At 38.5% G+C, this 12,559-nt stretch overlaps 1 protein-coding gene across 7 annotated transcripts in view; it reads right to left on the bottom strand.

The window, feature by feature from the left end:
* The window catches only part of GRIK1 (glutamate ionotropic receptor kainate type subunit 1), a 230,669-nt gene extending 218,362 nt beyond the window's left edge, over positions 1-12,307 (bottom strand). For 2 of the 7 annotated variants that reach the window (XM_073362544.1, XM_073362562.1), the window contains exon 1: positions 11,588-12,300. In XM_073362544.1, the coding sequence (XP_073218645.1) occupies positions 11,588-11,711 (124 nt within the window). In that variant the 5' untranslated portion in view covers positions 11,712-12,300. Of the gene's footprint in view, positions 1-11,587 lie in introns of all 7 variants that reach the window. The other 5 variants (XM_073362552.1, XM_073362573.1, XM_073362600.1 and 2 more) reach the window with 4 other exon arrangements.
* Between the last annotated feature and the right edge of the window lie 252 nt (positions 12,308-12,559).

Here is a 12,559-nt window from a genome sequence, read left to right as displayed (position 1 = left end):
TTATTCCTCTACTGTCAGCAAATATCTATGAAATCCACTGGCAAAATATCTCTCCCTTCCCCTAGGTTAGCCCACACAGGGGATGACAATCTACTATTGCTAACAGCTCAAGTGGCAAAGGTCTATGCAGTGTACCTAACAATTCCAACCTTGCTGATGATCCATCTAGGTGTCAACATGATGCCCCATGATGGGATTTCTGGGTTTTTTCAATTTGCTTTTTTAAAAACCTAGAAAATTACATATAAAACCCCCTACATTAAAATAATGTTAAGTTTGGAAAGTCAAGCACTCAAAAGTTAGGAAGTGCCAGAGTTAAGTTTGCATCTGCAACCTTAATTCAGCCCTCTAGTGCATATGCGTTATGATACAGTCTTTAATGACATGATCACATACTACTTTCTCCATAGGACATTTCTGCCTTAGTGAGCACATTCTTTTACTGTAGTTTTGTCTGTGTAATATAAAGTGTAGGCTTGTGTTTGGGGGTTTAATTTAATATTAAAATAAATAATGTGGTGTTATAGAAATGTATGAACAAAGTAAGCCTGCTTAGCATGATCACTGATTTTTAAACACTATGAGTACTATACAATAGCAAGAGAAAATAGTGCAGTTGTGATTTAGTCATTTAGTGTTCCTTTTGTGTGTCAAGTGTTAGATATTCTATACCTGAGTTCTAATCAGCTATCTAAGATTATTATTATTTATAATTTGTTATGCTTATCTGAAGTCTTCCAAAATGAAGGCTAGTATTCACCAGCAAAAAAGCAAAATTATTTTATTCATACAATATAATTATATACCTCCAGCCTCCCACCCCCCTCCAGATTACAGGGAAGAATTCCCCAGTGGTTTATTGCTTCAAACTTTTTTTTTTAAGAAAGTGCTAACTTGCTGTACATGTAAGATGTCTAAATTTGTTCATGATGTGTTTTCACTCGTGGGTCAACCTGACCATGGTTGTCAATCTAGAGAATAGTATTGTAGTCTTTAAAAAAAAAAAAGCTGACCTATCTTTTAAATACGTTCCTATTGGACATGAACATCAAATAGAGTTATACCTAGGTTACACGGTTGCTGCAGCATCCTTGCCTGCTCCCTATGGCCTGCTACTATGAAGTTTTTTGGCATGACATACTCAAATGAGGAATGTCTTGAGAACATTCAGAGAAATACAGATTAAGTTGCACTTCCACTAATATAAAGTGATTACTTCATGTAAACTACTTTCCATGTTCCATCAAATCTGAGATTTCCATTCATAACTTTTATAGAAATGACCGATTTGGCTTGAAGCCCTTAAGACTTTTCAGTGTAGTGGAGGGTGGTTGGCGTTAAAAAAATTACTTTTGGTTCTTTTTTTTTTTGTTTTTTTGTTTTTGTTTTTTTTTTACTTGAAAGTATATTGGCTCAGCACCTCCCCAGGCTCCCTAGTGTTAGGGGGAATCCTCAACTGCCACTGTAAGGTAGGCGTTGGGTTTTTTTCAGTGCTTTTGTGCTGTTAACATTGGAGGCTGAGGAATGAGCCCACTGTTAGTAATCCAGATCTTCAGCCAATTTAGCACCAGGATCTGGGAGTAATTTTGGTTCTAAAACAAAAGCTCACATTTCTGTCTTTAAATTGTTTCATTAGACAAATAATATGTCTGACCTTTTGTAGCAATGATAATTAACACTTAGCGCTTTCACAGGTTTTAGGGAGCTGTACAAATATTCATCTGTTATAAATAGTTCAGTAAAGTGTCAAAGTTGTGACATAGTGGATAGAGCACTGGATTCAGACCCTGGAGACATGACTTCTATTCCCAGCTGTCACTGGCCTGCTGAATGACCTTGGGCAAGTCACTTTACCGCTTTGTACCTCAGTATCCCCATCTCTAAAATGGGGATAATGATACTTCCCTTGTAAAGTGCTTTGAGACATAGTGCCGCCTTCCTCATTTCCCCAGGGGTGCTTGAACCCTGCTCTGCCCCAGACCTCACCCCCAGTCAACCCCTTCCCCCAAGGCCCCACCCCTGCCTCGCCTCTTCCCACCCTGTTCCACCCCCTCCCCTGACTGTGCCCTGCCCTTGCTCTGCCCCCTACCTCCAAGGCCTCCTGCACACCGCTGAACAGCTAATCTGTGGCAGGCTGGAGGTGCTGGGAGAGAGGGGGAGAAGCTGGTGGTCTTGCCGGTGAGCAGGAGGTGCTGGGGTGGAGGGGGAAGAGCTGACTGGTGGGGCCGCCAGGGGGTGCTGAGCACCCACTTTTTTTTCCGTGAAAGCTCCACAGAGCACCCACAGAGTTGACGCCTATGCTTTGAGATGCACTGTTGTAAAGTGCTACATGAGAGCTAGGTATTACTATTATTAATCACAGTTCTTCCTTAATCACCATATTCCATGGACTTCTACTTCTTACAAGTTATGAGCATAAGGTATGCAGGGCTATCTACTTATAAAGCCTTGTGCTGTTATACCAAACCTGGATTTCAAAGAATCTACCTTCTTCCAAGGTTATCATGATTCATATTATGCTGTTCACTGCCTAATGTTTCTGTTGTACAATATGCAGGCCTTTAGCAGTGACACCAAATTACACTGTAGTTAACATTTTGTTAATATTTTCATTGGAGATGCTGGGTCGCTATTTTGAATAAAAATCCAAACCTGTCTCTGCAGTGACAAATTACCCTCATCCATCCCTGGTATTCTTTGATTCACTTTGCAGTGGCTGAGATCTTACTAGTACCTTCTCCTAACCCACATTATTGGAAGCCTTTGTTGGTGTGAAGTCAACACAACTGCACTGGGTGTAAACTGGCAAAGAATTTGGGCTGATTTCTCTGTCTACAAATGTTTAACACCAGTGATACTGATTGTCCCTTTGATGTCCCCAATGAGACTATTTCCTGGCCTCTGTGTGCCTTGATCCCTGATCGTGAGGGTCAAATCTCAGACATGAGATATGTAAGCATTAATGAAGTGAGGAAATATCAGCTGAAGAGACTGTAAATGCCCCAAGTCACTGCTAGATAACCACGCACTGCAGAAGCTATCAGAAAAAGAACCCAATATAGCTGAGCTAATGTGTCACGGGGGTGGGGGGAGGGGTCTTATGGGAGAAAAGGGGAGAAAAACAAATTGGAAAACTGGACAAAAAAATGTTTTTGGTTTCAAAAACCAAATAGTATATTGTATATGGAAGGCTGGCAAAATCACACTGATTTTAAGGGCTTGACAGTGCACCATTGCAGTCAGTGGGAGTTTTGACACTGATTTGAATGGGAGCAGGAACAGAGCCCCTAAGATAAATAGTAATATTTGTATCAGAACAGCTCCTTGAGCATGGTGGATGTGTGGAGTTTTGCTTCCATTTAGGTTTACTTCAGTGGAATTGTGAGTTTTATGCACATTCTCATATACCCATCTATACAACTAGGGCCAAATTCTGCTCCAGTGTTTTTCAATCTGTTCCATTTTGGGACCGCCACTCTCTCTAGTCAGGATCTAACTGAAACTTTTATAAATGTGAGAAGGAGAGGTTGGTTGCGACTTCCATTTTCAGAACCCAGGCACTGTGACATATGCACAGCTGCTCCCCTTGAAGTAAATAGAATTTGCCTGTGCCTATCTGACAGCAGAATTTGGACACAGTTACAATGTTAAGATAATGTTTAATACTTATTGTTTTGATTTTGGGGGTAATTTTAACGCTAAGGGACATAAAACATATAACTTGTACAAATAATTTTAAAATCCTGATGTAAACCAAACAAGGAAGGAAACTCAGAATTAAGGTTAGGAGTACTTGTGGCACCTTAGAGACTAACAAATTTATTTGAGCATAAGCTTTTGTGAATTAAGGTTCTCACTCTGTTATTAACTCACCTGCCTGTATTGCAGTGGAACATAAGTGATTCAGGTTTTCTCACTGTTTTGACACACTAATTTAATATCTAGGTGTAGGAGGTGCCTTAAAGATACTGTAGAGAGCAATTGTGCACTGGTTGGCAGGTAAGACGTCAAGACATCCTAATAGTGCTTTTCAATCTCTAACACATTTATTTGAGAATAAGCTTTCGTGGGCTGTAGCCCACGAAAGCTTATGCTGAAATAAATTTGTTAGTCTCTAAGGTGCCACAAGTACTCCCGTTCTTTTTGCGGATACAGACTAACACGGCTGTAACTCTGAAACCTTTCAATCTCTGGCACCTGGGATTCTGATGACAAATGTGCACAATTGGAACAGTGTGATTTTAACTCTGAATTGTGACTTGATTCAATAAAAGCATATAATATAGTTTTGAAAATAAGTTTTTGAATGTAAAGTTTTATTGGCTTCAGCACAGAGAGTGGTAATAGCAACATTCCCATTTTAAACCTCTCCCAAAATCATAAACTCATTATTGTAATCTAAAACCTAAAGTCAACAGAAAACTAGGACAAACTGGGCTTGCAGGTCACAGATCCAAAGCTCTGGAGTAAAACTAATCAGTTCTTGGATAGGATTTTTTTTTTTTTACTGCAGTACAATCTATGGTCCAGTCAGTCAAATCAAGCCTTTCTGAGAAAAGAAGATTAGAGGCAGTTGTTTAAAATACTTGGAGGGGTGGGGGGAGATTTAAGCTTTATTACTGACCAGGATGTACAAAATAGTTTGTAATGAAAAAAAAATATTGGGGTTGTACTCGCTGAGTGAATAGAAAACGTTAACTGAAGACAGGGCCATATGGAGCAGCTTACAGTTAACAGCAAGGACTGATGATGAGGCAAATGTCCTCTAAGTATGTGAAATTAGGAACTGTAAGTTTGTTATGAGATATATGCAGAAAGTAGGAAAAATTGGCTACATTAAAAGGCTATAAATAGGGCTGTAAGCATAAAAGGCTTATTCAGAGAAACTTAACATTTATTCATATGAGTTATTCCTTATGCAATAGCCTTACCACTGTGCATTCCAGATAATAATTGGCAAGAACTAGAGATGCAAATCTTCTCTCTGCCACAACTCGGTATAATTATTTTGTTTAAACAAAGCATATAGGGTGAAATCCTGACACGCCTCCTCGTCCCGGCAAAACTCCCATTGATTTCACTGGGACTGGGTGTTTACCCTGGGTCTTTTCTAAAGTCTGTAAGCTGGTGCACATTGGTAGACCCATAAACCTGTTTAAAGCCCACCTCACTTGAATGGGGCTCCATGCTAGTGCATGGGTCTGTCTGCATGGAGTTTGTTGCAGGATTGGGACCTACATATGTTTGAAATCATCACATGGTTTAGAACAAAATCACATTAGAAATGTGGCCAGAAATGAAGAGGAAAGGGTTAAATTTTTTTCAGGGTCCTGATAGAATTCCTTGGTGGTATTTCCATATTGTTTACCCATATTGTTTCTTTGAATGTTGGAAAAGATACCTACGTGAGGCTAAATGAAAGTAATAGTAAGAAGTCTCCAGATAGAACTCTGTTCCTATGTACAATATCTGTCTGATTAACAGTATCTTCATCTCATATCTTCTACATACTTTATTTCCCTTAATTTCTACACTGCTGGAAAAGTTCTAGTTTTGGTGTAATTTAGGCAAATTCATTTGTAGCCTCTAGTAATTTAATTGCCATGTTCTAGTCTCAGCATCTTCGCTTTCTTGTTCTCCACTGACTTTTTTGACAACTGCTCCAGTTACAAGAGCAATTTATCATCAATCTTATGCTGTTAATTGGGTCCTAAGTGGTTGGCTGCCTGTTGCATAATCTGACCAGCTCAGAAATGCCTAAATGCCACAGTGCTATAGACCATTTGAGAACTATCCTGTGTCTTTACTCTATGGCTAATTTCTTTTATGCTGGAGCAGACATTTAAAGCCTAAGTGTATTCTTACTACAACAAAGACACAAATTTCCCCTCTTTACATTTTCTTCAAATGTCAAGCTGATGTTTACACATTTTCAGCCATAATGAAATTCTAGCAACTGTACGCAGTCATTCAGCATATTTATTGAGATATCAGTCCTCACACAAATATAGAGTTAGTGTGCTGAGTGATCATCGTTGCTCAACCCTAGCAATGAATTCCAGAAATACAGTATTTCCAAGTAACTGATGTAAAACTAAGGCAAAAATAAATGTAGGGCTTGATTTTTGCCAGGTACTATTCAGTCTGAGTAAGGGTGCCCGATGACTGGAATTATGAAAGATTTCCCTTGTTTTCATACATTAAATACTTAGGGTCAGACCTTTAGCTGGTTGAATCAGCATAGCTCCATTGACTTCAACACAGAGATGCTGATTTACATCAGCGAAGGCTCTGGTACAGGGTTTTTAAATATTCCCCTGCAGCATCTGCAACCCAATATTGCAAGATTCTTCTAAGACATAAGAACCAGAAAATGAAAGTCTAGAAATCAGAGTAAAACTGGCTGGTCTGTTTTCATTGTCCAACATAAATAAAGAACAAAAAGTGAATGGCCAATGAGCTTTAACATATTTCTGCTTTAATTATTTGGACCCAATCATGCAAACCTTTACTCATTACAAGTGCTTTCACTGAGGTCAGCACATGCATTAACCTCAGGGGACCTCATTGCTTTTATTTGTGTGAGTAAAGGTTTGCAGGACTGTGTTCCTCAGACGTTAGATTTCCTTAATGGTCTCTCATTTATCTTTTAAATGTATTTTTAACAAACAGTATCCCTTCAAAGCTTGTAGACCAAATGTTTCACTGACTTACATGTTGTAGAACTCTACCAATTTCAGTGGGGGGGACCTGGGTTTCATTGCCATATAATTCAGCATTGTGTTTTCAAGCAATAATCTTTAAGAAATTATTTGTTACAAAGAGTTTACTGTTAAGTGTGTTAATAGATTACAGGGAATTATGGTAAGGTTAAATACTGAACTGTTGAGCATCTGGATTCTGAGGACCAAAAAGAAACTGATGTCTGATTTCTGTATAGATGTACAATACAATCCTACGAATTTATACTACTTTATCAAGTTTCATAATTTTGTTACTAAAGTCCATCTCAAAGCAGAGAGGTAGATATGATTTAATATTTATGTTGCAGCAGTGCCCAAAAATATGATAGGGACTTTCAAAATACACAGGAAGACACAGTCCTATTGAATAATCAATGTTATATTCATCTCATTGATGTTACAAGCAAAGCCTCTAATCAAGCAAATTACAAAAAAGGCATATTTGTGATAGTAGTCTTTTGCCAAGTTTCCTTTACTCCTTCCATGGTGCCAGTACAGTAATATCACATTAGAAAGACCTTATCTGTGGCACTAAGTAAGAAAATAAATATAAAAAAGGAAGATGTTTTCAAATCAACATTGAAAATTTTAACTTTTTATTTAAAACGTATTTCGTAAATTCGGTTGATTTGTGTGTATATGCGAGATTAAATCTCTCTGTCTGTCTGTCTGTCTGTCTCTGTTAAATAGAATGGAACAAAATCTGTTCTTCTTATGCATTGAATCAATAGGTGTTTTGCCCAGTTAGGGAACAAGTTATTTGTGGGATTTGACCCTATGTTTCAGAAATTATGATACCACTACAATAGTCCATACAAAAGTTACATGAAAATTGCAATTTGTCTGTTTCAGCACCTAAAATGTTTCATATGAAACCTAAAATATTATTCATTTACTTCTGAAGAGGTATTAATTTTAGAGATTAATTCCATGTTTCAGACAAGTATACATTTTAAAAGTATTTTTTGAAAATTTGACATACTTCCTTTTTAACGAACTTCATTGCTATATTAGTGACTTTTGAAGTTTCTCAGCCATTGTTTAATTTTAATCAGGAAAATGAGTTAAATTAATATATTTTTGTAATTTGTCATGTGAGAGTTCAACATAGCATTAAAGGATATTCTTATAACTTGGATTTATGAATGGTATCAATTAAGTATTGCTATGAAATGGTAAAGCTGTGAGTCCACTCGTAATGAACAAATAATTCTGTTTCACTCTTGGATTCCACTGTTTTGGGAGCTGTTCCGACACAGTTTAGTGCATGCTTGTTTTTTAATTTTGTTATTTCTTCCTTTTCTCATTTGAGCTTTACATTGGGCATGCTCATTTATTTTATACAAGTAGCATAGGATAGACTGAATGGGGTACAAAGGTTAGGTTGACAGTGAAAAAGTAGAAATCCTTTGCTTTTAAACCAGAAGTATTGGATTCATTAAATTTAACTGTACCTTTATATAATGCAGTTCAGTGTATGCGTGTAGATATAGATGTTATTGTCTGGGACTTTGACGTATGAACTTGCACAAAAGAAAAAGCTTTTAAAAATGTACCTGACAGGAATAGCCCAGAAATGCACTAGAATCTGAATGCTGTATTGTTTGAAACTGAGTGGAGTACTGTATTTCAAAATCTCTTGTTTATGGAGAGAGAATAAATCAAAATTTAATTATTAAATTATTTATATGTAATTATTTAGTTTTATTGGTTGTATTGAAATCCATTATTTGTCTTTTCTTGTTAAAAGTGTTAGGCAACATTTGAAAAGCAATAATTACCTAGATAGTGAGAAATATCTAGAATTTCTAAATGTCACATGTTCCTTCATGAGCTGCTTTCTCTAGTAATTAAATGTAAGCAGTAAAGTACACTAATTTGTTATATAAGCCAACAAAATCAAATAATCCAAAAGCACTCCAGCAGTGAAAAATGCAATTAAGCCACCAATGTATTCATTCAGATACAAAATACTGCACCATGGTATACCACTGTCTTCCTTTCCTTCATTAACTAGAACATGAATCAGAAAGTATGATGGCTTAATAGCATGTTTTTCACTGTTAGAAAGTATTTTATCTCAAAATGGAATTGAGGAGTCATCCACATCATTTCCATTTGTCACCTGTAAAAGTGATACATTCTACAGAGAAACTTGTTATGGTACATGGATGTGAAGGATTAATATTTATTATGCCATTTCTGTATAGGCAGACTAACTATACTAATCAAAATTTACACTTGTATAAAATTGAATATCTGCATTTAAAAACAATATAAGAATAGTTTTTCTCCTATTGTGTGTATTTGTATGTGTACTTGTTGCTGGGATTTAAAGTTTACTAAGTGTATACAGTACTTGTTGTTTATTTATATGGTGGTAGCATTCAAAGGGCCCAGTCAGGATTAGGATCCCATTGTTCTGGCTGTTGTACAAATGCATAGGAAACATGGCTTGATCTTGCAAGGAGCTGAACACTGTGGCCCTATCCAGCAAAGCACTTGAGCATATGCTTAACTTTAAGCTTGTGAGTAGTCCTATTTACTTCAATTGCTATTCATTTTAAAGTAAGTAAATTAAGCATATGCAGGATCAGGGCCAAAGTTAATATACTTCTGAAGCATAATGATGCTGTTTAGCATATTAATTTAACACATTAAAATATCTTTCTCTCTTTATTCAGGCCCATTTCCCATTGAAAACTGCAGAACCATGTCTTGAATTTACCAGCATATGTAAGTGTGATGATTGTTATTTCTTCTAAATTCTGCACACATATTTTCTGCACACACTGCAGTTTGTTATGCCAGTATTACACAGCTTCATTGCATTACAATGGTTAGTGTTTATACAGCAAAAATAGTCCATTTCACTTTCAGTTTATGCACAAAATAACTGAGTACGTATGGAATACAAAGAGTTACACTCTTTGGACATTACACTCAACTCCCGTTTGCCTTGAAGGAACTGCTCAGTATTTTGCCAGATTGGACCCCATATGTGGCCAGATTGGACCCCATGTGTGTGTATTTTGCCATTTTTGTTTTATTCAAGTTTATCAAAGTTAAACTCCTTTTCTCTATATGAGTATGAATAGTCCCCTTGACTTTAAGGTAACTACTCATGTGAGTAGTATGAAGCAGGTTAAGTGTTTGCAGGATCAAGCCCTCAGACAGCTGACTAATGGCAGGAATATTCCTTTGTGAATGTGTCTGTCCCTTGTTCCACACACCTTCCCCCCTCTTCATGCTAGACATAAATCAAATAGAAGAGAGAGAGTGCAAGGAAATGGAGGTGGGGGATTCCACCTTTATTTTTTCCCCACAGTTTCTGCCAGTCCCTAACTCTTTTGATACTTTGTATTCACTGTCTGACTTGAGTGACACAAGAAACCCACTGTAGGAAGAGGAGCTTCCTGTGAACTAAGCCTTGTTTCCATGGTGCAGAGTTTTCTATTTAAAAATAAATTCCTGTTTTCTGGGACTACATGTATGTACAGTGCTTGTGGTGTATTCACGCCAAGCAAAGGTTACATGGGGGCAGAGGAAGATAAGGATTTCTCCCCCACTCCTTCCCCACCCCACTCTTTCTCACATACACACACCCCATAACATTTACATTCTGCATGTTTTAGCTTTCAGCTCTTTGATTCTGAGCAAGAAAATCTCTTTACTTTTTGGCATGCATTTTAAGGTCACTGAATCATTTTTTGTTGTCTCCTTGGCATTGTAATGAATGACTAGACTTAAAAACTGTTGTGTTTGATTGGTTTTTTGTTCATATTAAATCCTCTGTCATTGTGCATTTTACCATTTTAAACACCCTGATGCCTGTTCGTTCTACCCGGTTGTTTGGTAGGTTTTGTCTTCTTGTTCCCATGGCTAGAGATCTCACTTGCTGTCAGTGGGGGGAGGGGGGCAACTTCCAGCCCACAGGGCCTCACTTTAGCCACTTTGGTTTAAGTCATTTAGGACTTCAATTAATTCTACAGCATTAGAGTTCCTGTCTTCCAAGTGGTTTATAAATGAAAAAGCCAGTTCAAAGGTTAACAGACAACACTGTGTAGGGATGCTAGTCTGCCTATTAAAGCCTCTGACCAGGAGCTGAATTTGAAAGCAAACTTGACTGGCTTTGAGACTTTCTAAGTGGAACTTTTTAGCGGTGAAACTCATCGCAACCCCCCACCCTCAGTACTCTGGGCACAGCCACCCTCCCTCTTTCTGGGACACCTCACTGGCATTTGAGAGCTCCTGGTATGATGGCAGCTGTGGCAGGAAGGAGGGAGAGGCTGGCAAGTGCTGATCCAAGGCAAAAGACAGGTAGAAGGAGAGAGACTGAGTGAGAAGCACCCTGGGGCACTCCAAACAAATGCACCAGCAAGGCAGGGCACAAGCCACAGTGTGTGCACTGCAGCCAGCCTTCAGCTCCGAGCAGTATGTGCCCTGTCACCTAAGAATGATGCTTGTTAAGTAGTTCAAGTTACAGCATGATAATCCGAAGCCCTTTCAATTAGTGTGTATAAGAAATAAATAAATATTATTTATGGGGTTTTTTTTAGAAAATTGATGTGCATATATATATATATACATATATATATATAAAATAAATTGATCTGCTTCTTGTATACATAATATTTGAAGGGGGTTAGGGCCATATTGTCATTTGAATGTACTGTACACAGTCCGTGTGTTCGATCCAAATGTGTGTGTGTTAATATTGATACAATCAATAAACCGCATACACATTTCTCACCACCCCTCACCCTAAGAGTTACCAGAGGGAGGGAAACACTGAGCCCTTCTTTACCCTCTTCTTTCCCCCCCCCCCCCCCATCGGCACTTACCGATCCTTAGCACTTGCTGGAAAGTCTGAGGGATGCCTATTAAAATGTAGAGAAGGAGAAATAAGAGTCCCCTGCTGGTATCCATAGCAGAGAGCTGGGGCTCACAGCGAAGGGTGCTCTCCATCTTCTTCACTCCTTTTTAATTCATGCTGAGCCTCTGCCAGTTCCTTGCGCTCACAAGCTGCTCCGAGTTAGGCTATATTTCCACCTCATTCTCTCTGTGTTTCTTGTTTGTTGTGCAAAGTGTTAGAAGTGTATGTTTCCTATGAGGTATTTAGACATGAATAGCTGTTGCTGCTCTTTTGGGTCCTGTTACACTTCTCTCTCTCTGTCTCTTTCTCTTAGCCCATCATTCCCCCTCCATCAGTTAGTTGCACGTTGCAAAAGGGTCTTCCCAGAGATTATGAATCGATGCTTCTGTTCTGTGTTGAGCTCCAGGCAGTGGAAAGTTGCCGCTCGAAATGGCTAGTGTGTCTTGCTCATTCGTCCTATAGTCAAGTACAAAGGTAGAAAAGAAAAGAAAGGAAGGGCAGGGAGAGAGGGGGAGAAGGGAGTTGTTGCAGAGGTTCCAGCACTAGTCTGATCTCCAGCAGATTAACTGGGATCTCAGCCACCTCTATCCCTCGCTCTCACACACACAGAAGTACTTTATGCTGCTGCTCTAGAGCTGATTGAATCTTTGCTTGCATCCTGATGATACAAGCAAATCTAATCTCCGTATTGGCTGGCACTGATGCTGTTCCTGGATATGATTAAAGCAGCACTGTCAACTTGAAACTGGTCAATTTGACCAAAGTGAAATAAAATCTCTTTTCTGGTGTCCACCTGCCCCTGAATTCTGCCTTGCAAAATACTCTGGTTTTTTGGACCATCTTGTCCTGCTCTGTTTTAAATGTTTTTCCTTCCCCCCCCCCCTTACTGTGTGAAAGACCCACAAACCCAGCACATCAGTGGGTGTGACACAGCAGGGGT

The sequence above is a fragment of the Lepidochelys kempii genome, chromosome 1, assembly GCF_965140265.1.
Source record: "Lepidochelys kempii isolate rLepKem1 chromosome 1, rLepKem1.hap2, whole genome shotgun sequence".
NCBI lineage: Eukaryota > Metazoa > Chordata > Testudines > Cheloniidae > Lepidochelys > Lepidochelys kempii.
The sequence above is the reverse complement of the archived record's forward strand: the minus strand, read 5'-3'. Positions and strand labels throughout refer to the sequence as shown.